Genomic DNA, 27,193 nt, shown 5'->3' with positions numbered 1-27,193 from the left:
CAAAATGATCGTCATGCCGATCCCTACAAGAAAACAATAATATTTCGATCAAAACCAAAACGATCTTGGGTCAGCCAGGGAAGATCACGCAAGTTCTCGAGCAGCAACAAGAACTGTTCTGAAGTTCTACACATTGTTAGGCACGGGCAAAACAGTCCTTTTGCGCCTATTTTAGAATTTCTTTAAATTCAATTAAATTGTCATTATCTTCAATTCTAGGTAGTTTTTGGGTGTACACCCATGTTTTAGCCCAATTCTATATAAACAGGCAATGCCTCATTGTACAAAGGACGGATTCATTCTTATAAGACAAATTCATTCCTCTTGGATCCATCAATAAAAATTCAGTTTTTTGCTTGAGCTTGTGCGTACGTCTTGAAGAGAGAGAGGAGAGAAAAGAAAGGGCTGGTACCCTTCGAGCAAGAAACTTTCTCTCTCCTCCCCTCTTTCTCTCTTTCCCCTCTTTGTCTCATCTTTATCTTTCTATCTCCTCCCCTCTTTCTCTCTCCCGCCTTTGTCTTGTCTCTCTCTCTCATCCCCTCTTTCTCTCTCCTCCCTTCTTTCTCTCTCCCCCTCTATCTTGTCTCTATCTCTCTCTCCCCCTTTATCTTGTCTTTATCTCTCTCTCCCCCTCTATCTTGTCTCTATCTCTCTCTCCCCTCTCTGCCTCGTCTTTATCTCTCTCTCCTCCCCTTTGTCTCATCTCTATCTCTCACTCTCCCATTGTCTCATCTCTATCTCACTCCCCTCTTTCTTGTCTCTATCTCTTTCTCTCTCCTCCCTTCTTTCTCATATCTATCTCTTTTCTCTCCTCTTCTTTCACTCCTAGCGTCGGGTGGGGTTTTTTCTCTCTTTTTCTTTCATTCTTAGCATCGGGTGGGGTTTTTTCTCTCCTCTTTTTCACTCACAACATTGGGTGAGGTTTTCTCTCTCCTCTTCTTTCATTCCCAGTGCTGGGGGGTTTCTCTCCCCTCCTCTTCTAAGCCAATCGGTGAAGCCCAAAGTCAGTTGGATTTCTCTCTCCTTCTCTTCTGAAGCCAGTCAGTGAAGCCTAGTGCCGGTTAAATTTCCCTATCGCCTTTTCTGTTACAGTCTGTGAAGCCTAACGCTGACTCAATCTCTCTTTCATGCTTCTTATCATGACCCCACCCCCTGACCCCTACCGTCCCATACCGGAGGGCGACAGGGTGCGGGATCGCGATCACAGAGGTCGCGAACGTCACTCAAGTGGAAGTGGCTCAATGCATAGGATAGGTGGAATCAGAAACAAACCACCAAAGAAAAACTAAAACTCCCACCAGAAGCATAACAGAATCTGGATAAATTAAAAACCATTCATATCCATAAACAGTCTCTAAGGAGAACTACAATATCCATAATATTACAATCGTCCAAGGCACTGCAGTCCCACCATCAAAATACATAACTTCAATAACAACAACTGCAAGACCGACGATCAACAAACACCTACACAAGAACTACACAAGAACAAGGATCCACTCGTCGAGTGCGGGCTTTCCATCCACCAAACATGATCACCTCCCACAACTCTCGACCTGTAGCAGTCAATCTACAAGGGTAGAAGCAAAGGGATGAGCTAAAAAGCCAAGTAAGTAGATCACAAGACTATGTTTCCCTGCCTAGTAGTATTATCACACAACACAGATTCAAGATTCTAAGCCATGCTCATAAAACAGGAGTCATGCATCACAATTATGTCACAATTATAGGAAAATGCTTTTCAGGTAGAGCACACACAATATAAGATATCAAAATCCGCATTTGTACAATGTTGTAATTATCCTTCACATTCACAGTATAGATAATGGATATCACATGAATTGGTAGTTCAGAAAGACCTTTCCTCAGGAATATCATCATATGCATTCCATAATATTACTCATTCATCTATAACTGAACATGTTCTACAGTATACACACTTATCACAAAGGAGTATATTTTTATCCCTTAGCACTTACAGAGTCAAGTAGTGCATTACACTCCAAGGCATGTACCTTACTGGCATCAAACACACAGGCAAGCCCTGCAAAACTCTTAAAGCGGTGCCCACTCATATAACAAAATTAGAATATCCACTACCAATGGACGACCCACTGTGTAGTGGCTAGAATTACAGTATCAGTCAATATAGTATGCCTAAAGTATACCGATAAATTACTTATTATCTCGTTGTCATGCAATACGCTCAAAGCACACCACTCAGTCACTTAACACAGTATGGTAACATAATCAGGCCCTGCAATACCCTCAAAGCAGGCACCTCACCAATATCAAACTGTTACATATCTCAGGCAATGCAATATGCTCAAAGCATGCCGAGAAGTCACACATAGCTTATCACCTCGTACGCACCTCATGAGAAGATACATGTCCCAAGCAATGCGATATGCACAAGGCATGCTGAGAAATTCCCATATCACTAGAAGTGTCATCATATCACAGCTGGTCGTGCGATACCCTCAAAGCACGCCAATATCTCAATATGCTGGTACCATCACTAACACAGTAGGTACCCATACATGTATCACATATCACATAATGACGATATCAGTATCTTGTCATGATTGTAGCAATATCACATATATATCATTATGCAGCCAATTCATGCTCACATGTACAGAATTAAGGGCTCATTACCAAGGGAGGATCTATTGTGTAGCGGTCAAAATTAAAGTTCTTATAACAGAATCAACTTTCATATAATAGAATCAGAGTTCTTATAACAGAATCAGAGTTCTTATAACAGAATCAGAGTTCTTATAACAGCAGTCAGAGTATCGATGTCACACTTTCTAAAAATTCATGCAATGACACCCAAGTCAAAACAAAGCTATAGATTTTTAGTTCATTTGTAATTTGAAGATAGTTTAAAAACCAATTTTCCTCCTATCTTTCAAATCTGGGTAGTTTGAAAACAATTGGACCTTGCTTGGCCCCTTAAAAGTTCAAAAGAATGAAGATATTTTATCTGAAATCTGTTGTGCAGTGAAGGCAGTGATATGTCTTTAAATTTACTTCGAAAATCACAATCAAGAAGAAATTCCAAAAGTTTCTCAACATGTGAATTTAATCTTGCTCATGAACCGTTCAAATAGCAGTGGTTTGGAAGAAAATTGAGTCGTTTTGACTAGTCAAATCTATGGCGACAGAGGCATAAATTCTGAGTTTTATAAAAGCTGTCCATAGTGACATATTGTTACAATTAATCATATAACTCTAAAATTAGGGAGAATTTCAAAAAGTTCAAAACATGTGATCTTAAGCTTATTCAAAAATATTTTAAACGGCAGTGGTTTGGAAGAAATCAAACTTCATTTGGTTGTTCAAAACTCTTGACATTCATGCACATTTTACAACATATCTTCTAATCTATAAAGAATATCATTTAGACATAAACATCAAACTCAAACTATACTCATAAAGTTTTCCAGTGGAGGTGATTTGAAGCAATTCTGAGAACATTTGGTCGACAAAGAGACACAAGAAACCCAATACTCCCTGAAATTCCACGGTCCAACCATAACATACCTCAAAGAACAAAGCATAAATTCTAAACTACACAAAGTAATCACATAAAACTAATTCTAGCTTAAACTAAAATAACAAGAGCATCAACCCACAAATTTACAGGCTCAACAGAAATCACAATAGTGCATATCATATTATATAAAGGAGCCTAAATTTCTGGAAAAACAGAGCACAAACACATACACACAAATCCTATTCTTCCACACAAATTTCTATACATTCTCATGCTAATCTCATGTCTACTTTCAAGCTTATTCATGCCCAAATCATTCTTCATACTTGCTTAAATTCATGCTTCATACTAAAATACACAATAACATGATCTACCTACCTTGAGCTCTGAACTTGCTCCAAAACTCTTGCACACAACCACTTCTCCAAGCTCCCAAACAAGAGACTCTAAGTGTTTTAGAGAGAGAGAAAGAGAGAGAGAAAAATGTGGGAGAGAGTGGGCCAAAGCACTTGAGAAGGGCTGAGAAAGGTTCAATTTAAAATGAGATTTAAAATGAGAAAAAGGTAGTAAGTGACAAGTGTCATTCATGCAAAACTAAATGACATGCATGAGGAGAGAGAGAGAGAAAGCATGGAGACATAATGATGAAGGGTACAACAAGCATGGGAAACAAAATGATTATTATAGAGAGAGAGAGAGAGCTCCCTAGACTACCATGGACTCAACGACTCACGCAAGGTGGTCTCCAACCGGTGCTGGCCTCTCACACAACTGCAACCGGTGCTGGCCTCTCACACAACTCCAACTGACACTGGCCTCTCACACAACTCCAATCGGCACTCACCTCTCACACAACTCCAACCGACGCTGACCTCTCACACAACTCCAACTGGTGCTGATCTCTTCTCCTCAGCTGGGAAAAGATTGGTGCATCACACTTCTCTTCCATCACAACCGACGTAAGCCTAGCGCCCGATGGGCTCTCCTCTCTTCGTTTGACACAGTCGGTGAAGACTAGTGCGAACTGCATTTTCTCTCTCTTCTTCTTATAATCGATGAAGCCTAGCGCCGACTGATTTTGTCTCTTCTTCTGAAACAGTCGTCGAAGCCTAGCACCGACTGTGACTTCTCTCTCCTCCTTTGTATAATACAGTCGGTGAAGCCTATCGTCGACTATATTTTCTCTCTCTTCTTCTGGAACAGTCGGCGAAGCCTATCGCCGACTACATCTTCCTTCCCTCTCTCTCTTTTATTCTCCTGCCTTTCATACTCGTCTCATCCCTTCTTTTCCCTCCTTCTTTATGTTCCCTTCTTCTCTTATTTCATCCTCATAACCATCATTTTGCTACTCTTTCGTTCGTCTAACCACAATGTTATTGTGCCAAGATTACTTGGCCCGCTTTATTACCACGGCAGACTAACCATCGTGCCTAGATAGTTGGTGCTAGTAATGACGTCTAGTAGTAATCCTGTGAGCCAATCTTTGTTACCGAGTCCTTTTTGGTACCACATCAGGCCAATTATTCGCCAGCTTAGACACCGCTCAGATCCTCTCGCTCAGTAGAATTCTTCTCTCCCCCATCTTTCTTCTCTTATGCTTTTTGAATGCGCATGCTGGTGTACGTTCATCAAAGAGGAAAAGGGTGAGGTCTGACCAACTTGTCATATAACCTTTTCCATATATGTGTGTGATTGCATAAAACAAGAAGAATACAAGCTAAGGGAGGCGATTCCGAACAAGTTTTATTACTGAGGGGCTTTCTTCATGATCTAAGATGGTGCCAACATGAGCCAGCTAGAGTAAGTCTCGAACCCACCTTAAATTCCTCTTTCACCAGTTGGTAACACCTTCCCCCGTTCTTGAGAGTGCGATCTCAAAAACGTCCTGGGTCTTCCCTCAAAACCCGATACGCATACCACCGGATCCCCAAAAGGATCTGGAGGGTGAGATCGAGACACCTAACCAGCTTGGCGACCCCATTGGGGACTTATTACCCCTTAGTCGGATTGTTCTTGTTAGGCTAGTTTTTTCTATAATTATCTGCTTTCATTGTCTTGTCACATTTTATATATGGCTTGTAGTTCCGTAACCCATTTATCCGGATCAGGGATTTTCTTATCTTTGTATTTGAGAGTGTCCCAAGGGAAAAATTTCCTTCAACTTCGTTCCCAACTATCCTCTTGAGCAAAGACCCCTTGTCTACCTTACAGGTCTTAACTTGGACAGGTGTGAGGTGGGACATAAAGGTCCCTCATTCCCCATCTCCTCACTCTGGTGGAAACTCCACCAAGGCGCCTTGCAATGGCAGCACTTTTGTTGCCCCACACAGCATGCACCCAGCCACCGGCAAGTCACTTGCCAGTTGTGTTCTTAAGGTACGTCAGAAGGCTGCCCAGTTCCTTTCTGCAAAAGGCAAACCAGTTGCCATTGCTTCTGTGGGTTACCATAAGGCTCCCCCCCACATTTTTGCACCATTGGTCTCTATTCCTAAAGGCTCAACATATCGAGGCAGAAACCCCATGGTCTGCACCCTCACACTCCCACAAGGCTCGTGGCTTACCCACTCGAGTCACACCTCGAGGCAACCCTTCTATTGCCTCGATTCTGTGTCCAAGATTGAACCTTCCAAGGCCAAGTTCTGTGCACGCTACTCATGTGCATCTCATTGCTCAGGCAACGTCACTGTTACACCAACCGGAGTGCACAGGAGATGACCCCCTTGTCCTCTTACTCTGCACACACAAGCGCACCTTGTAGGGGGCAGGCTTACACCTGTTCTCTTACAGACACCTGCTCATAGTTCTTGGCCTCCTTAGGCTATATCACTTGCACGAGCCCGGGCTGATCCCCAAGTCTCCCATAATACTTTATCAAGGGGCGCACACGCTTCGCCATCACAGACGTCCGCTCGCCCTAGACTAGGGCCTTCTCATGACTCAATCATGCTCGAGCTCACTCTTTTTCATAGAGCAAGCAGTTTTAGCCTTGGTACTAGAAGGTTTTCCCCAAGAGTACCATCTTGAATCAACCCCGTCATTTTGGCCATGTCCTTGGAGCCCACAAGAGAGCTTGGGTTAGTGACCTGATGGAAGATCGAGTCTTTCATCCTCCTCGGCCCAAGATGATTCCAGTTCCTACCCCTCATCCATTGTCACATCTGATGGAGACAGCTCTCTCATGTGCAAGAAGACTTGACCAACCTGACCTAGATCCCAGTTTTGGCACGAGGTCCAAGGAAACCTCAGGGCTAAACACCTGCAAAGTTTTACTCGAGAGGTGACCAACGCAGTCAAGACAACCAATTTTGATGACCCTCTTCACCTGAATCCCTTCTACCCCCTTCAGACAATGAAGCCTGAAGAAGAGCTCCATGAGCCCTGTGTTGCTCCATGAGCCCTGTGTTGTGGTTACTGTCATAGAAGAAGACCCAGCCACTCAGCAGCCACGGTCCCAAGACCGTCTTGAACCAGTCCAAATGATATCAGCGTACAAGAGTCGAGGTCAGTCAGTGCATGCTAGACCCCTACTGACTGACTTTCCACGTGCGACCCGTCAAGTTCGCAAGCCCTCAGTAAACACTAACGTTGACCTCCATAGAGAAATAGTCTGCATAATGGTTGTAAGCGAGCCCGGTGATGCACAGGAAAAGCGCAGGAACAAGTTTGAAGATATGGTGCACATCATGATAGAAAAGATCGATCATATCGACTTCGCACGCCAGTCCGCTAACCATGAGGACAATTCCCATCACTCTGATGATGCACTTTCACAACAGCCCCCTCCCTCTATCACACAAGAAAATTCTATCCCTCATCCCATCTCTCAAACAGACATTGACGTTATGGTCACCCATAGCCTAAAGAACAGACACATCCTAGGGGTATAGGGTGCGACGCCTTATCAAAGGCCATACCCCTCATATATTTTTCAAGTCCCGTTTCCCTCAGATTATAAGAAAGGGAAGTTTCCTTTATTCAACGGAAGAATGCCAGCATATTTCCCACTTCCAGGCAGCATGTCGAGAAACAGCAACTGACGGGAGACTTCTTCTCCGATAGTTCGTTGAGACCCTCGATGGCTCAGCATTTTAATGGTATGACCGACTTCCTTCAAACTCGGTCCATACATGAGAGGAGATGGAGAAACTATTCTATCAACGCTTCTATGAGGTCAAGAGAGAGGTTCAAACCATCAAACTTCTCACCTTGACTCAAGACCCCGATGAGCCCATGGATCAGTTCAGATCAAGATAGAGAAACTTGGCTTCACGCCATCCTAATCCTATGTCTGAGAAGGAAGCAGTCCAAACTTGCGTGCAGAACATACGACCCAAGATCGCTCTATATGTCGAGGCCTCTAATCCGACCTTCATGTCAGAGTTGATCTCTAAATCAGTTCGCATAGAAAGTTTATCATGCCATCATGGTGGGACACGACAACCATTTGCAAGTTCAACAAACAATCGGGGCAATGGTAGCTCTCGGAATAACACACGGGGCAGCCAACAATAAGGGGTAATCAGTGCAGTCGTCATGGTCATTGACTCAAAAAAGGCTTCCTCCTAAACTTTGGACCTCTCTAAAGGGGAAAGCACGGCAAAGGTAACACCTCAGGCTGGCAAGCAACAACAGTTGTACAATCGGATACCCCCACCAGCCAACCTTGATCGGGGTGATTATTTCACCAGGCATAGGAACAAGGTCTATCCCTTCAAGAAGGAATGGGTCCCCGTGCTATTCCGGTTATTATTGGAACATAATATGATCCAGCTTCCATAAGTCAAGTTCCCTAAGCAACCTGACCTTGACATTTAGGCAAATTATTATGCCTAACACCGGAGGATCAATCATCACACAAATGATTGCTACACGCTGAAGGATATTATCGAGGCCTTGATTCAGAAGGGTAGCTTGAAGACTTAAAGAAGGCCTTTGGGTCAGCCGAGGCCTCCCATGCCGTAATCACCCACGAGGAAGACGAAATGCCTGGTATCCTTTACGCCTTCTTCATTATAATGCTTCAGGAAGGCATAATCACACTGAAGCAGGCAAGGCAACCCCGTCGCCTTGCTAAGGGGACTGAATATCATTGGTGCTTGTACCATCAAATAAGAGGCCATTACGTGTCAGAATGCACAAGTTTCCTTGATACATTCGCACAAAAAATGCGGGAGTGCCAGGATTTTTACAATCTCCACGTAAGTGATCCCCAAGTCATTCCTCTATCGGGGCACGAAGAATTCACAAAGCAAGACCTTCCTATCAATGACTCGGACTCCGTCGAATCCTCGACTTCCCAGCCATGGATAGTCTATCATGGCCAAAGCTGACTCAAGTCCTTAAGGCGTGAAGCAGTTCGCCAAGCTAGAGTTGTTCTCAAGCCTAGTGAGACAAATCAAACATCATCTCAGAAAATCAAAAAGTGATGGGCACCAAGGGCTACTTACACAAGAAACAAGACCGCTCAACCCACAGTCGAGCAGAAACTTCTCAGGCCATTTCCTCAACTTCCAACTTTAGGACTTCATCCTCAGGCACGATCCTTCTTCCTTCTTCATCCTGTCAAGAAGACGTTCCTGTGCCATCTCCCACTCAGCATACGTCCAATGAGGGTAACGATGTTAAAAGCACTCCCCAACAGTCTATGTAAGGGACAGACCTAAAAGACCCCCTACACCCGTCCAACCCTGATGATGACGTAAAAAGCTATCCAAATCGGTCTGATAACCCTTCTCCATCTTCTTCTCTTACTTCTCATTCTCCTTCTTCTATCTCTTCTATAGGTACAATCTTGATATGTCCCGACTTCGAGCCTCTAAGCCGAGAACTTGCAGGATCCAACATAAGCAAGATGCACTGGAAACAATTGAGAAAGACCCTAGGACAAGCATTTGGATTCCTAACAATTGCTGATGCCCTGGCAAAGTCAAGGTAGAGCCACCTTTCTTCAAAGAAGCATAAGAAGTCGAAGCCAAAGAAACCCCAGTGGCCCCCTAAACCGGACTTTGAGCAGAGGCTGAGAGAATCTAGGGGGCAAAGATTTATTCTCAAGAGGCTTGCCATATGGTGCAAGTCTATGAAGCACAAGTCATTACGGATAAAGCACTGCACACATCTACGCAAGGACTGTGTAATTCATACGAACACACTTCACGCTCAACCTTTGCTGAACCCCAAAACAAGCTCCTGCAACCTGATTTGAGAATGGCACATAAATCATGACATGCTTTGGAACCCTATTGGAAGCAGAGATGTCAGGGTCATGGGTTTCCGCACATGAAGTTGGTGAAAAGGCCTTTGAGAACAATGAGGAAGAGTTGCAAGAGGCCCCAGAAGAATGGGAAGAAGGTGGTCAGGCCACAGCGGACGAACTCAAAGAAATAAATCTTGGAGATGAAGTAGATCCTAGACCCACTTTCATTTCAGTGAATATATCTCCAGAAGAGAAAGAGCATTTCACTACGTTCTTGCAAGCAAACCGTGACGTCTTTGATTGAAATTATCATGAGATGCCTCGTTTAGACCCTCAAGTAGCTATTCACCATCTCGGCATCGATCTGACTATCAAACCCATCAAACAAAAATCGAGAAGGCTCAAGCCTGACCTGACCTCGAGATGCAGATACACGCCGAGGTGACTAAACTCAAACAAGCAGGCTTTTTTCACGAAGTCAAGTACCCGAAATGGCTAGCAAATGTTGTTTCAGTAAATAAAGAAATGGCCAAATGAGGGTTTACATTGACTTTTGTGAGCTCAATACTGCCTGTCCCAAGGATGACTTCCCGTTGTCATTCACCGAGATGCTCATCGACTCAACAGCTCACTGTCAAATCTTTTCCTTCATGGATGGATACTCTGGGTATAATCAAGATAAGGATGGCGCCCGAAGATGAAGGGGCCATTCTGTTCTTAACTCCAAAAGGGGTCTTTTGTTACACAATGATGCCTTCTGGATTAAAGAATGCTAGCACCACATACCAGAGAGCAATGACGACCATTTTCAAAGACAAGATACACAAAGAGGTGGACTGTTATGTAGATGACTTGGTGGTAAAATTCGAAGAGAAGGATGATCACCTGAGAGATTTTGAAAAGGTGTTCAAGTGGTTGTGCCTTCATCAACTAAAAATGAACCCGCTAAAATGCGCTTTCGGCGTGCGCTCTGAAAAATTCTTGGGCTTCATCATCCAACATCGAAAGAAAGATACCCCATTCATCTGGGATGAAGCATGTCATGCAGCCCTTGACGATATCAAGCATTATTTACTCAACCCTCTAGCACTCTCTACACCAGTATTGGGAAAATCCCTCATTCTATATGTGACCGCTTTAAACGAGTTACTCGAAGCATTGTTGGCTCAAAACAATGAAGAGGGAAAAGAGATTGCGTTATATTACCTCAGCCACAGGATGCAAGGGGCCGAGAAGAATTATCCCCCTATTGAGAAGATGCGCTTGGGCTTCACAGTACAAAAACTCTGCCATTACTTGCCTGGTCATGATTCTAAACTTAAATCGAAAGCTGATTCTGTAAAGTTTCTTATGACATGCCCATGCTTGTCGGGACACCTTGCTAAGTGGGCATTATTGCTGATGGAGTTCGACATCATGTATGTCCCACAGAAGGCCATCAAGGCCCAGGCCTTCGCTGACTTTCTCATAGCACACCCCGTACCGACAGAATCTCCTCGATCAAGTGATCTCCCTGATGAAGAAGTATTTTGTGCTGACCTTGTTCATAAGTGGGAATTGTACTTTGACAGAGTATTCCAATCAAATCGAGGAGGCATTGGAGTAGTATTCCTGACTCAGAGAGGAGGAATATTGCCACTTTCTTTCTCTCTCGCTCAAGTCAGTTCTCATAATAAGGCAGAATATCAGGCCCTTATAATGAGACTAGAGATAGCCTTCGACCTCGACTTGGAGCAGCTCAAGATATATGGCGACTCTGAGTTGGTTATTCGACAGCTCAAAGGGATCTATGATGTGGAAAAGACACTTTCAAGACTTATCACGATACTACGAAATAGTATATGGCCCAATTTGAGGACGTATCCTTGAGTCACATCCTTAGAAAGTTAAACTCGCAGGCTGATGCATTTGCAAAACTCGACACTACAATTCAGTTGTCCACATCAGGACCAATGCTTGTTTGGGTGGCAGAATGGAGACACATCGAAGTAAGAACCGAGGTCGATGTGGATGACGAGAGAAATATCTTCCCCGAGTGCCCTCCTTATCCATTTGGAGCACTTCTATTAGCCAAAGAAGTAATCAAGACTGAACAAGAAATAGCACAATGTCAAGGAGCTAAGGGTTGAAATCAAGAACCAAAATTCTTTGACCCAATGTGTGCAGAAATTAAGCAAGTAGAAGATTGGAGCAAGCCAATCACCAGTTTCCTAAAACATAATAGGCTCCCGAAAGATTGTGCTGAACGCAACCGCATACGTCGAATGTCTACCAAGTATACCCTCCTTGAAGGATATGATCACTTCAGATGGTCGTTTGACGGCATTCTTCTTAGATGCGTCGATCCTTAAAAAGCAAATAAGGTGTTAGAAGAAGTCCACTCAGGCATTTGTGAATTACACCAGTCTGGTCCTAAGTTATATGAACGAATACATAGGTTGGGATACTACTGGCCTTCCATGATCGTTGATTCTTTAAGGTATGCTAAAAATTTCCAAGTATGCCAAACACACTCAAGCCTTGTTTACCAGCCTCTGGAGCCCTTACACCCTACGGTTGCATCATGGCCCTCTCACAATGGGGTATGGACATCGTAGGGCCTATGGACCCTCCTTCCGCAATGAGCCTTGTATTTATCCTAGATGCAATAGATTATTTCTCTAAGTGGGCTGAAGTCGTCCTGGGACAGAGGTGACCTACTTTGTTCTACATCATATCATATATCACTTTGGAGTGCCCGATCGGATTATATCTGACAATTTACGAGTCATCACATCGATTGTTTAGTTAACCAGTTCGGTTTCAAATGGAGGTACTCGATTATGTATCACCCTCAAGTGATGGATTAGTTGAGGCTTTCAATAAGACTCTGTGCAACAGTTTAAGAAAGTCAGTATCAAAAACAAGGAAGTACTGGCATGAGAAGCTTCCCGAAGCACTATCAGCTTATTGTATTACTACATGAAATGCCATTGATTCCACTCCTTATTCTCTAGTCTATGGGGGTTAAGCAGTTTTACCTCTCGAAATACAAATCCCTTCACTGCGAGTCGCTATTCACCAAGGAATAACCAAAGATGGGAGAGTCAAGCTTTGGTATCAAGAATTGGATGCACTCGATGGAAAGAGGCTAGAGCCTCAGCAGAACCTTGAACTCAAGTAAGGGAGCATGAAAAGGGCTTTTGACAAGTCTGTCAAGATCCTCTCATTCAGCAGTGGTGATCTAATCTTAGTTGTTAAGAGGTCTATTGTTATGAATGGCCGGCGTCAAGGGAAGTTTGAGCCTAAGTGAGAAGTTCCCTTTATAGTAAAAAAGGTCTCGCCCAACAGAGCCTACGTACTGGCACATCTCGAAGGAGTGAAAGCAATGCCCTCTATCGATGGACGATACTTAAAGAAGTACTACCCATAATGCATATTCAAGAAAAAGAGACTCGACATGAAAATAAGCAAGATAGTCCAAACAAGTTCCAACTCTTTTTGTCGCAGTAAAAACGAGTTACAAGTTACAAGCTAAGAGAAGCCCATTATCAAGGAGGTTACAAGTCTCTTGCACATGAGGATAAGAGGACAATTACAAACCCAAATCTATAGTTTTACTCTTGCATCTGAGGATAAGAGGATGGTTACAAGCCAAAACAAATGCCTGCCCCATGCGGAAAAAGTAAACCCACCAAAGAAAGGCCCTCCTCATGAAGAAGAAGTGAAACCACTTAGAGGGTTATCTTCAATTCATCTGACGAGTAAGAGGATGGTTACAGGCCAGAAGACGAAGAGAAACCACTCGAAGAAGTTAGCTTCAGTTCATCTGACATGTCTATCAAACATACAAGCCAGATATCTCGTTTGACCTGTATATCAAATATACAACGTAGGATTCATTCGATGTGTGTATCAAACATACAAAGTGGGCTAGACCTGGCAATGAACTTTCCTATGATGGAAGGCATACCCTGTTTGCTGTGGATGCCCTTCCACATAACACCATGGACCTCACTATTGTGCTGGAGGATTTGGCTTCCAACAGTTACTACAAGCGATGCTTTACCATCATTCACCACTTTTTGCCTACCCATGAACATTGTCGTACATAACTCATCGTCGAACATCACAAATTCTGCACGTGACTTACTGCCACATGCGAGCATTACTCTCCACATTATGACAGGCCACATTGCTGATGAGTGTCGTCTGAAGTTAATGTTGGGTGTGTCTTCTAAACGCTAACGCCGACTGAACTTTCAATGTTGATTGCCTTTCTTGAGAATCAACGCTGGTTGTCTCAGCGTCGGTTACACTTCTAAACCATCAGCGTTGGTTGCCCCAGCGTTGGCTACACTTCTATTAGCGCCGGCCCGTCATTACTATTCACTTCCCGAGGCTCCTCTTTTTGAAAGATTAAGTTTTTGTACCTCCTTAATGGTCGCACGATAAACGAAGTAACCGTACACTTTCCCTGCGATGGTTCACCTCCCACGACGGTTCACCTCCTGCAACCGTAAACCTTCCACGATGGTCCACCCCTAGTGACTGCTCGTCTCCCACCGGATCTTCTCCTACAGGACCGAAAACCCACTGAACAACTTTCCCACCTGCGTTTTTGGCTGGGATATCACCAAAACTTCACCAAAAACTTCTGCAAACTTTCCTTAAGTCCTCGAGAACCTCTGCAGCAGCACTAACAACGTTGGAGAGTTACCACAACTCTTGGGAAACCCCTTAAAACTCCCTGAAAATCTCCTAAGATGTGAAAAAATGCTCACTGGTTCACTTCCCGCCTCTTCTACCAAAACAAATGCAGTTAGAATCTCTTTTGTTTCGCCGAAAACTCCCCAAAGAACTTTCCTTCCTCGCAACTTCACCAAATTCTTGTCAAAGTCTGCTCACCGAAGGCCTTCCCTGCAAGACCACTAGAAATCCCACTGTCTGCCAAAAACCTTCCCTACTAAACTTTTGCTGGAGTCCCACTGCTTGCCAGAACTTCAACCGAGCACCCTCTCCTCACTGTTAAGAAAATTTTTCTTTAAGTTTTTTACCCTTGGTGAAAAGTGAGGGAAAACGAGATTTTACCCCCTTATATAGACACACTACCCTCAAATGCCCCTCACAAACTAAAAATACCAGTTGCATCCAAGGGAAGCCAAGCGACGATGAGTCGGGTCGGGATTTGACTCAAGGCTCGAGGTAACTCCCATCGATCCATGCCCAACGTCGGTTGATGTGGCATCAAATAAGTTCTAATCAACCCCAACATCGGTTGATGTGGCACCGGGTAAATTCCAAACAACCCTAATGACGGTTGACTTGGTGTTGGGTAAGTTTCGAAATGATGCTAATACCGATTGACTTAGTGTCAGTTGTGCTCAAACAATGTCACGGCTTGTTCACAGTGTTAAATGAGTTTTAACAACCCAACACCAATTGTGTTTTTGAGAAGTCAGCACCAATTGAACACTCACAAGAAACAATAATAGCCACACTTGGCGTCAGCTGTATTTTTCAGTAGCCTATTGTCATCTACTCCAGGCTGAAGCCTTGCCTATCCTACCACTATCCCTAGTGGAGTTTCACCCAAGCCGTTGCACCCAAGCCATGAGTTATAATCTGTAGTGGACTTACACCCGCACCGTTGCACCCAAATCGTGACCAATCATCCACAATGAAGTCAGGAGCTATCCCTCATCCCCATAGGAGTCACACCTCAACTATATCCCATTTTCCCCAGTAGAGTTAGGGTCATTCTTACTGCTTCAATTCCCAGTGGGTTTGTTTCACACCAAGTTATCCTATCCCTACGGAGTCAGGTTACCTATCATAAGCCACGTCTCCATAGAGTCTCATCTTTCACCCTAGGGAGCCACACATCGCCCCTAATCCCCAGTGAAGTCCGCTTTCGTTTTCCATCCTTCATCGGGTCACCATTTCCATCTGAGCCCTCAGTTTGTGAATGGTCTTAACCATTTTATCCCCAGGGAGTCGGATTGCCATCCACAAACCTATTCCTCATGGATCTCCACTTACATTGCGACCCACACAATGGTCTAGATGCACGACTCTAAAACTGCATGGTCCAAACTATATGACCTTAAACTGTAGCGAAGGTCTAGTCCCACAGCCTAAAACTGTACAGTCCTAGTTGTATGACTTTAAACTACATAACCACAGTCCAACTGTATGACCTTAAACCATAGTCTACGTTCTAGTCGCATGACAATAAAAGGCTCAGCACCATGGTCCGAACTATATGACTTTAAACTGTAGTGGAGGTCTAGTTGTAAAACCTTAAAATGCATGGTCCTAGTTGTATGACTTTAAACTACATAACCACGGTCCAGTTGTACGACCTTAAATCATAGTCTACGTTCTTGCCGCATGACGATAAAAGGCTCAGCACAATGGTTCAAACTATATGACCTTAAATTGTAGCGAAGGTCTAATTGTATGTCCTTAAACTGCACGGTCCTAGTTGTATGACTTTAAATTGCATAACCACGGTCTAAACTATATGACCATAAACTGTAACAGAGGTCTAGTTGCACGACCTTAAACCGCACGATCCTAGTTGCATGACTCTAAACTGCATAACCACAGTCCAAACTATAAGACCTTAAACTATAGCGGAGGTCTAGTTACACGAATTTAAATTGCATGGTCCTAGTTGTATGACTTTAAACTGCATAACCACGGTCTAGCTATATGACCTTAAACGATAGTGCACATTCTGGCCGCATGACGATAAACTGCTTTGCACAGGTCCAAGAGGCATGACTATAAACTCATCCCCACATACACGCACACGCCTTTACATGCACTTTCATGCATGCCTTTCCTAACCAACCTGTTAGTGTGCGCATGCCACCTTCATTACCTCCCCAGTGTGTCCATTCAATTCATCACCATACTTCATTCCCCAGTGATCCTCACCTGTGCTCCCAAAACGGCGAACCATCCCGCCATCCATACTCATTGTAAGTTAGTGGGTCACCATCGTCCACCCACATTTCAAACATCATCCATCTTTCATAAGTAGCCTAATTCCATTTCCCTAAGTGAGTCAAACCACCACCACACTCACTCCATGGCCTCCACAGACTACCATTCACCATGGTCCAGCTGTATGACCTTAAACCATAGTGCGGGTCTTGGCTGCATGATGTTAAACTGTTTCACACAGGTTCCGGAGGAGTGACCTTAAACACACCTTCGTAAAAAAAATAAAAAATGTTGAAATAACGGGCATGGTGTATACCTTAACAAGGGAACGCTATAAGTAAAAATGATGGATGGGCATGATCACGAAACCATAAGTAAAAGAGATTCGTGAATAAAAAAACCGGGCACGATGACAACGCGAAAGGGGATCATGAGAAAAAATGGATGAAAAGGGTGAACATGACCGAAAGGTCATCGGTAAAAGAGACCCAAAATAAAAAGAAGTTGGTGAAATCATCTCTACAGTACCGCTTCCCAAGTTCAAGTGAAAATCCACCAAGGACGCTTGAATCAATAAATAGGTTAATGCAACACTCGTCTCAACAGGCGGCTTCAGCCCTCACTCAAAAGAAGAAAATCCCTGGTAACATAATGTCAGGAATTCAAAAATACGAGCTTCAAGGAAAAGATTTCGACAGCCTGAGTCCAGTTGCAAAAGGACTCGAAAGACAGAAGACTCACCAAGACTGTAAGAAAGTCTCAAGAGGAAGAACATTTTTCCCACGAGGCCACAAACATACTCTAGAAACAAATACTCCAAAGGCAGGACACTGACAAAACCAGGGCAGAACCTACCAGAGACTTCAGCTCGCTTAGCTGGCACATCCAGACCTTCGGGATCGGCTAATAAACCTGCCCCCGACTGGACTCGGTAGACGAGACCTATAGTGGTGCTCTGATCGTCAAAAGAAAACCTGGTGTAGCAGCAAACAACAAGTACCAAAGCAAACAAATGAACCCAGACTAAATGGGAATATCACAAATAGTCCGTACGAGGGTGAGGAATTCGATAAGATGCCTCAAAAAACTCTCTTCTCCCCCTAAAGTCTCTATGGATGGACTCGTGAACAATGCATCCCTACGTTTGAGCAGCCTAGTTAGACCATTACGTGAATCTCCTTGATGTTCACATGGTCCTGTGGCTAAGAAGAAAAAAATTAAAAGTGGAAGGAAATTTTTAGAGTGATTGTCCTTCTCGCTTCTCTTGAAAAACAACATTCAGCGGGCCAAGCTGTTTGAATGTATTTTTCAACACCTTGGTCCCTGATATGAAGCAGGTCAATAAAGCCTAGAAAACAGTGGAAATTCTCGACAACCTCATAATGGCCCCAGAATTGGTCAAGATCTTCATCAGGACTTCAAAAGACCACCTACCAAGTTTCATTACGATCAAACATATCTAAAGCAGTGAACACAAAGAAGCAATTTCATCTAAATCAGTCTCTAACACCCTGAAATAGATCTGTAACTAGAGCATACTTTTGGTGAGTCAAATAGCTGTGGGACTACCGCCATTAGATCCAACACGGTTAAAAACCCCTATGGGTCTAGTTTCGGCTTAATCAAGCACTCCAATACAAAGTTATTGGTAAAATACTGAAAACAGGTTGCACACTATTCCCGTGTGGCCTCTCTACATCAAAACACCATTAAAAGTGGTTTCTTTTACAGTCAAGGGCAGTGAATTTTTGGGCTCATATCTCACTTGTTCTAAGTCGGATTGCTCCCAAATTTGGTGAGCGTGTTGGTCTCATCAAGATGAGCAATTGGATAAGTAGTACGGCCCGTGACGACGCCCTAGTAGAGAGAAAAACTAAATGGAAGTTGCTAATCTGTAAAGGAAGTTATAGAAAATTCAGCACCAGCACTCTTCATTCGAGCAGCCAGATCACGACGCTCACATACCCAATCTTCACGAAACCAATTGCATTATGTGCGTGAGGTCCAAGGCTATCTCTGATCCAAACATCGCGTACGATGAACATCTGGATTTCACACATGAAGGCATCAAAGCTGCTGTAAATTTCGACAATCGGATTTCAAGATTTCGGTCAAAAACTCAAGACGACAAAATCTTCATCCAAACACGAAATCAAGCTACATTCATTGCAACGTAATCGTGACGGCATGCTCAGTGTGATTCAATGAAGAAATCACAAAGAAACATCAAGGAACAAACACACAATCAATCTGAAGTTTTCAAGATTCATCTAAAATTCAAGTTTCAAGATCATAGCTCGAAAACATGATTCATGGCTCGAAGTTGGTATCAAAATGATTTCCATGCCAAGCCCTACAAGAAAAAAATAATCTAAAACAGGCATCAAAACGGGTCAACCATGGAAGATCATGCAAGTTCTCAAGCAGCAACAGGGACTATTTTGGAATTTCACACATTGTTATGTAAGGGCAAAACAGTCCTTTTGCTCTTATTTTTAGAGTTTCTTTAAATTCAATTAAATTGTAATTATCTTCAATTCTAGGTATTTTTTTGGTATACACCCATATTTTAGCTCAATTCTATATAAATAGGCAATGCCTCATTGTGCAAAGGACGGATTCATTCTTGGATCAATCAATAAAAATTCAGATTTTTACTTGAGCTTGTGGGTACATCTTAGAGAGATAGAGAAGAGAGAAGAAAAGGGCAAGTACCCTACGAATGGGTAAATTTCTCTCTCCTCCCCTCTTTCTCTCTCTCTCCCTCTATCTTATCTCTATCTTTCTCTCTCCTTCACTCTTTCTCTCTCCTCCCTCTATCTCATCTCTATCTCTCTCTCCCCCTTTGTCTCATCTCTATCTCTCTCTCTTTCCCTCTGTCTCGTCTCTATCTCTCTCTCCCCCTCTATCTCATCTTTATCTCTCTCTCCCCTCTTTCTCATCTCTATCTCTTTCTCTCTCCTCCCTTCTTTCTCATCTCTATCTCTCTTTTCTCTCTCCTCTTCTTTCATTCCTTACATAGATTGGGGTTTTCTCTCTCTTCTTCTTTCATTTCCAATATCAAGTGGGTTTCTTTCTCTCATGTTTTTTCATTCCCAGTGTTGGGTGGGGTTTTCTCTCTCCTCTTCTTTCATTCCCAATATCGAATGGGGATTTCCCCTCCTCTTCTAAGCCAATCGACAAAGCCCAACGCTGGTTGAATTTCTCTCTCTCCTTCTCTTCTGAAGCCAGTCTGTGAAGCCTAACGTCGGTTGGATTTCTCTCTCTGCTTTTCTATCACAATCGACAAAGCCTAGCACTGACTAAATCTCTCTCTCTTACTTCTCTTCCATCACAACCGGCGTAAGCCTAATGCCGGCTTGGTCTCTCCTTCTCTCTTCTTGCCTAATGCCGGCTTAGTCTCTCCTTCTCTCTTCTTCTGACATAGTCGATGAAGCTTAGCACCGACTGCATTTTCTCTCTCTTCTTCAGACAGTCAATAAAACCTAATGTCGACTGCATTTTCTCTCTCTTCTTCTGGAACAATCGATGAAGCCTAGTACAGATTGTATCTTCTCTCTCCTCCTCTGTATAATACAGTCGGTAAAGCTTAACATCGATTGCATTTTCTCTCTCTTCTTTTAGAATAGTTGACGAAGCCTAGCACCGACTACATCTTCCTTCCCTCTCACTCTTTTATTCTCCCGCCTTTCGTACTCTTCTCGTCCTTTCTTCTCCCTCCTTCTTTCTTTTCCCTTCTTCTCTTATTTCATCCTCATAACCATCATTCTGGTACTCTTTCATTTGACTAAGAGGGATTGAGGTTAGCCTCCCATGGTAGTCCTGTCGTCTAGCCATAATGTTGTACTGTCAGGATTACTTGGCCCGCTTTATTGCCACGACAGACTAACCATTGTGCCTGGCTAGTTGGTGCTGGTACTGACATCTAGTAGTAATCATGTGAGTCGATCTTAGTTGCTGAACCCATTTTGCTACCACGTCAGGCCAATTATTCACCAGCTTAGCCACCGCTCTGATCCTCTCGCTCATTCGAATTATTCTCTCCCTCGTCTTTCTTCTCTTTTTCTTTTTGAATGCGCATGCTTGTGTAGGTTCATCAAAGAGGAAAAAGGTGAGGTCTGACCCACCTGTCTTAAAACCTTTGCCATATATGTGTGTGATTGCAGAAAACAGGAAGAATACAAGCCGAGGGAGGCGATTTCGAACCAGTTTTATTATTGGGGGGCTTTTTTTGTGATCTAAGAGGGCACCCATGCGAGCCAGCCTGTGTAAGTCCCGAACCCACCTTAAATTCCTCTCTCACCAATTGGTGACACCTGCCCCCGTTCTCGAACGAGGTTCCCGAGAGAGCGATCTCAAAATGTCTCAGGTCTTCCCTTGAAACTCGAGACACGTGCCGCCAAATCCCCAAAAGGATCTGGAGGGTGAGATCACGGCACCTAACCAGTCTCAGCTGCCTGATGAGCTTGAGAGTGACGAGACCTTGGTGGAGCATCACTTCAAAGGGCACTTGGAGAGGGTCTTTCTCGGTGCTTCCTGGCTTGCGTTGAGAGGTCTTCTTATGCAGGCAGAAGAGGGACTTGAGGGTGTCTTGTCGGGTCGCCTTGAACTTCCTAGCACTGCTGCATCTTTTTGGCCAAGATCTTATGGAAGCCAGTGCACTCGCTGATTTCATGGCCATGTATCTGGTGATATGCGCACCAGAGATTCTCGTTCCCTGGAGACAAAAACTTAAGCTGCCTTGTCGGCTTTGGGATGGCGATTCCTTCTTCGAGTATTATGGAGAAGAATGCACGAAGGATAGGAGGTGCCCGTGCCTCGTCATCTTCTTGGATTGTGATTATGTGAGATGCCTTAGTTGCCCCGAATGCCTTTTTCAATTCTTCGAGTTATCTAATGCTTGTTGATAAGGGCTTTGATAGTGTTGTTGAGCTTATAGCAGTCGTGAGTGGGGTGGCAGACCCTCATGTGATAGGTGCAGTACCTCTCATTTGCTTCTTGCCCAGCCAACTCCACAGTATTGACCTTCGGCAACTGTATCATGTTTTGTTCTAGCAACAGTCGAAGCAGTGCAGGTGTCCACTCTATGTCAACGGGGTAAACCTTATTCTGGTGCTGGGCCAAGCAGTCTCTTCGCCCAGAGTTTTAGGAGGCGAGACGCTGTTGTAGACTACTGTTTGCCCCTGACCAGAGATGCTTGTTCCTTGGAGAGATCCATTATATGACTAGTGCAAGGTGACAAGTGATAAGGGGTAAGTGCCTAGTGATATGTGATTTATCGGCATGCTTTAAGTATGACCATATTATGCTTCGATAATGATAAAGTGGTATAAGTGACACTACACACAGGTAATCCATGGTAGTGTGATGGGATCTAATATGAAAGTGATTGCCGGTAGTGAACCGTGTCTTGCAAGGCAAGTACCTATCAAAAGCCCCAAAGCGCGCTAGGGACTGTGTGTATGAGTGTGAGGGAGGTACTGAATGGGGCATTCATTTTCATTACCCTCTCTCCCGAGGGATGGTAGAAGTCCCAAACAATGGGATTAGTTAGCCCTGATGAATAGGGCTTCTACTTCGGGAATAGGTGAATCTAAGGAGTGAGTGGTTAATGATTGGATGTGTAGATGTGATAGATAATAGTTTTGCTGATTATATGATAGCCATGCTATTCAATATGCCATCTGTGATGAATATATTGATAAGATTACTAAATTGAATGTTTTCCACCATGATTGCTTATAGTGAAAGGAATCATTCATGATGCCTGGATGGATATATCACTGATGCATAACAACTAGATCCTCTTACTGGGCTTTATAGCTCATTCTTATTCTTCCATCACTGTAGCATAGAAGCTGTAGGTCAAGAACAGCCAGTGGGGTCATCGATCTAGTCGACAAAGGCTTGTACCTGCCAAGGAGATCTTTTGCTTGTATGTGTTTTGCAGTCGTGGGCCATGTTTTTGTCTGTATTAAAGTTAGATGTTGTGTAACAGGCCATCAGTACCACTCCAAGTTGTTTGTGTAATAATATAAGTTTCAGTGTTATTTTGCTCAATTTCTTGTATGGTTGTGTTTGGAGTTTGTTTTATTCATTTCTCGTGGTTTTCTTTGATTCCGCATTTATAACACGTATTGATGCCACTTCCACCTAAGTGACGTACGCGACCTCCGGTCACAATCCCGTACTCTGTTGCCCTCCAGTTTGGGGCGGTCATGACATGTGATTATCCAAATTTAATTATCACTTTGACTTGTATGTCAATAGCAACTCCATCTATTGAAAATAAACTCATATTTAAATAAGGGTGTGGTTTCTACAAGGTTGCAACTTAAAACAATCAAATTAAGGTACACCTCCAAATTTATCATAACATGGAATTTTGGTGTAAAATATTCTTAGGATTATCTCAAAATCTATTTTTATATCTAATTATAAAACTTTAAACTCTAAAAACAGTTAAAATTAAGTAGATCTATAAACATATGAAAATCTTGAAAATGGAGGGTCTAGATAGTGTGTTACAAGATGCACTATTTTTGGGACTCAAAATTCTCTTTTTTCATATTTATACATCTTGTTGTCAAGATGATCAATTAGAGGGTTTTTCAATATTAAGACAATATTTTCCGATGGATTTTTGAGGTGCATATGTAATTCTACATTTTAAGGTTGCAACGTTATATAAACTTTTTTTTTAAAATAATACTTATTCGTCTCACTTTCCAATGTGGGATAAATAACACATCACTTGTTTTCCTTTTTTTTTTTTTTTTTTTAAGTTCATGGAGTAAAAGGGCCCCTACCCATTTTTCATAAGAAAAAAAATTACAACATACTATTTTACAACCCTATAGTAAGGCAATTCTACCACATCAAACATGAGACATACCATATATGAGCGCGGTGACGCTAACGATCACGCCATTAGACACTTACTACCCACCTCTTCTCTCCATACAAATAAAACAAACTCCACTTTCAGAACCAGATATTAGTTAGAAACAACAAAGTATGGTTCAAAGCAAAATACAACAAAAGAGAGAGAGAGTGAGATTTTACCTGAACTGGTTTGGGTTGAGAAAGAGAGAGAGAGAGAGAGAGAGAGATTTTATAGAAATTGACTTGGGTTGGGTGGACTTTGTACATCCAGCGTGCCATCAAGCATGGATACCACCTTCCTCATGGAAGGCCTCACGCTTGGATCCTCCTGCACACACCATAGCCCTACCATCACCATCCTCTGCAATCCCCTCATCTCAACTTCTTCTACCCCCACCAATTTCTTTAAATTTCTGGTCTCAAAGCAATTATAAACCCATTCAAAAAGGATGATTTCTTCCTCTGGAGCATCCATCTCGATTCTCTTTCTGCAACATATGATCTCCAACAACATGATCCCAAAGCTATACACATCAACTTTCACAGTGATCGGTAAATTCCTGTGCCATTCTGGAGCAACGTATCCCCTTGTGCCCCTCATATCTGTAAAAGTTCTCGTTTGATCTTCGCCCATGAGCTTTGCAAGTCCAAAATCTGATATTTTGGGTGTAAAATTATTATCCAAGAGTATGTTTTGGGGTTTAATGTCGCAATGTATTATTTGGGTCTCGCATTCTTCGTGCAAGTATAGCACACCTCTAGCAATGCCTAGAGAAATTTCCACTCTCTGTGCCCAATTTGGCCTTGTTTCTGGATTGAACATTACATTTGCAAGTGACCCATTGCTCATGAACTGGTAAACAAGAAGCCTATGGGACCCTTCATCACAGTAGCCAAGCAACTGTACTAAATTCTTATGGTGAGTCTTCCCAATGGTCGTCAACTCTGATCGAAACTCTCTCTCTCCATCTTCAATCAGCCCATGGAGCTTCTTCACTGCAATGTTAACACCGTTGGGTAGTTCTCCTTTGAAAACAGCTCCAAAAGAGCCTTTGCCTAAACTCTCGAGGAACCGACCTGTGGCGTCCTCGAGCTCCTCATAACTAAACAGTCGCAGACTGCTATCCTCTACATCAGAATTGCTCCTTGCCCTAAACTTTTTATATCTCGAGACCCTCGATTGAACACAAAGAAAGCCAATAATTAGTGTAAGAAGAAAAGAGCAAGCAGCAAGCACAATAGTAGCCCAGATTATAGGCTTCCTACGCGATGGAGTTGGATTAGAAGCAAAACTCCCAACTTTGACAAAAGTTTTTTGTGTCAAAGCTCCTGAACTCTGCTTCATGTATTTCAATGGAAGTGCCTGTTTCTTACACTGCATGTTAATGAATAGAACTAAAGCACAGGAGCAATCGTCTAAGCAAGCTTGTTTGCACCTCTCTTGGCTCAATGTCAAATTCTCGTAGGCATTATCGACCATCTCCAGGCTCTCCATCTCGGCAACGTTCAAATTCCCATTCCCTCTTTCTCTTCTGCATTCAGCTATAATGCTGAAGTTCCTCTCGCAACCTTGAGACATGTCTAGTGGATCTTTAGATTCAAAACCAGAAGGACACATGCAACTATAAGAGTTATCATTAGCCTTACAAAAGCTGTTCAGGCCACATCTTCCTTTAATTTGGCATGGGTTAGAATCAGGGATCCAACTCCATGGGTTCGAGTTCATGGTCATGGCACCATTTGGGTCCAAAGCATAAGAGAAACGGCGAAAATTCCCGTCAACTCCAAGAGTTGCTCTGTAAAGAACAGCACTAGAATCTGAACCAGTGAGTTCACCTTCTGAGGAATTAGATGAATCCGAGAAATGCAAGCGCCCATCTGGTTCAAGAATCAGTGTCAGATTGCTACGTACCCCTTGAAGTTGTGTGCTCCAATATGAGTCTCTAACGTCAAAATTAGTCATACTTCCATGCGCTAGGTAGTAGAGCTGAAGATCCGGCATATTAAGCATATATTTCCCTTTTGAATGGTTAGTCTCAGAGAAACTCGAGTAGAGCTGAGCATCGGTTTTAAGATTTTGGCCAGGTAGAATTGTATCAGTTGGAGAATCAAAGCTTTGCCATACAGTGCCATTAGAAGCATAGAGGACAAAGTTACCGTCATCTCTAATGGCCGCAAAGGATGTTGGAACTAAATTATCAGAGATAAGGGGGATAACTTGGGCTTGAGATTGTGGGCTTCTCAAAATGAGGCTCCCACTGGTGGTTAGGATGATGGAGTAGCCGGTAGAGAGAGGAGCAGAGTCTCTGTTTGCACACCAGACCAGGGTTTTTTCAGGGGTTTTATCAAGCCAGATTCCAACTAAGAATGTTTGGGTATTAGGGAGGGGGTATAAACCAAAGGCAAAGAAACCAGATGGGGAGAGCCAGTAGCTACGATTGTTACCGGATGGGTTTGTAGAGAGAGAAGAGCCTAAGCTTATGTTTTGTGCGGCAGGAGATTGAGCTCGTGTTACGGGGATCGCAACCAGCAAGAGGAACTGTACTAGTAGAATGGCAGCCATTAATTCCCTCCCAGGTAGGAAATACAAGTTGCTTAACTTCTACTCTCGAGAATCGAAAGAGAGAGGAATAGAAATGAGAAGTTTGTGGCTCTGTGCTTTGAAGCTTGGCATGAAAATGTTGCTTTTGAAGAAAGACCGTCGAGTATACAAATGATGAAATGAGATGGTCCTCAGCCGTGGCGGCTGTGACTCTGGACAGTGAGAATACTTTTCTTCCTTGCATGTGTGGTTGTTCAATTTTCAATTGGTTTACTTATTTATATTTTTAATTTCTTTTGTAGTTTGTGCTTTGTAGAAAGAGTCGTGGCCTATGAATGAAAGTCTAGATCTTATGTTTTGGTTTAAGCTGATTCTTGAATAAGTTATTCATTCCTTATATCCGAAACAGTGTTTTAAGATTTTTGGGTAATTAAATGACGTATACCACAAAAATGACGGTGAGGATTTAATCCCAAGTTTAACTTATGAAAACCGTAGAAAATTAAGTATGAGATGGAACGGGCCATAATGCTCATTTTATAGTTTTTGGGTAATGAAATAACATACAGCACAAAAATGATGAAGAGGATTTTGTTACAAAGTCTTACTCGTGGAAATTGTATAATAATGTAAAATATAGCAGGAACCAGCAACCAGTGTGCCGTTACACTCGGCCGAGTCGAAACGGGGCTAGAAGGCTTTAGAAAAAAAATTTAAAATAAAAACTATATACCAAAAGAAAGTTCAAACCTACAACACCTTCAAACAATTAGAAGGAGGTTAAAAAAGTAGAAAAGATATAGATTTAAAAAAACTCAATTTACAGTTTGGATATTTTAAGAATCTAAAAAAATAGAAAAATATGTTTATGGAAAAAAACAATCACCAATTTTGACCAAACAAATCTAACCAATCTTTGCTAAATATATCTAAATCATGTAAGAAAAATGCGCATAACATATCTTTATTTTTTATATTTTATATTTTTTCTATTCTTTTAAATGCCCCGAGTTGTACATACAACTCGGGCCGGCCAAGTCCCGAATAGGGTTGCACTGCCTCTTGATCCAGGGCATGGCTCGAGAAGCCCTATATCTAGGGTCGGGGTTGGCATGTCCTCTACTACTTGCTCTCGTCT

The 27,193-nt window shown here is 42.9% G+C and overlaps 1 protein-coding gene across 2 annotated transcripts; it reads right to left on the bottom strand.

Annotated features, from left to right (window-relative positions):
* Positions 1–1,320: 1,320 nt before the first annotated feature.
* Positions 1,321–26,418, bottom strand: LOC18433889 (G-type lectin S-receptor-like serine/threonine-protein kinase LECRK2). 2 transcript variants are annotated; one of them, XR_016048150.1, is made up of 3 exons: positions 23,694–26,418; positions 2,374–2,518; positions 1,321–1,570 (listed from the first exon to the last, which is right to left on the bottom strand). XR_016048150.1 is itself a non-coding variant. In XM_006843967.4 (2 exons), exon 1 carries the CDS (start codon positions 26,074–26,076, stop codon positions 23,743–23,745), a length of 2,334 nt encoding a protein of 777 aa, XP_006844030.1. In that variant the 5' UTR covers positions 26,077–26,418; the 3' UTR covers positions 1,321–1,570; positions 23,694–23,742. The 2 variants fall into 2 exon arrangements, 1 of the variants encoding a protein (XP_006844030.1); XM_006843967.4 differs by lacking the exon at positions 2,374–2,518.
* Between the last annotated feature and the right edge of the window lie 775 nt (positions 26,419–27,193).

This window comes from Amborella trichopoda, chromosome 13 (assembly GCF_054954075.1).
Source record: "Amborella trichopoda isolate Santa Cruz 75 chromosome 13, AtrichopodaSantaCruz75HAP2 v2.0, whole genome shotgun sequence".
NCBI classification, from domain to species: Eukaryota; Viridiplantae; Streptophyta; class Magnoliopsida; order Amborellales; family Amborellaceae; genus Amborella; species Amborella trichopoda.
Note: the sequence above shows the minus strand (reverse complement) of the source record. Positions and strands in the feature narration are given on the sequence as shown.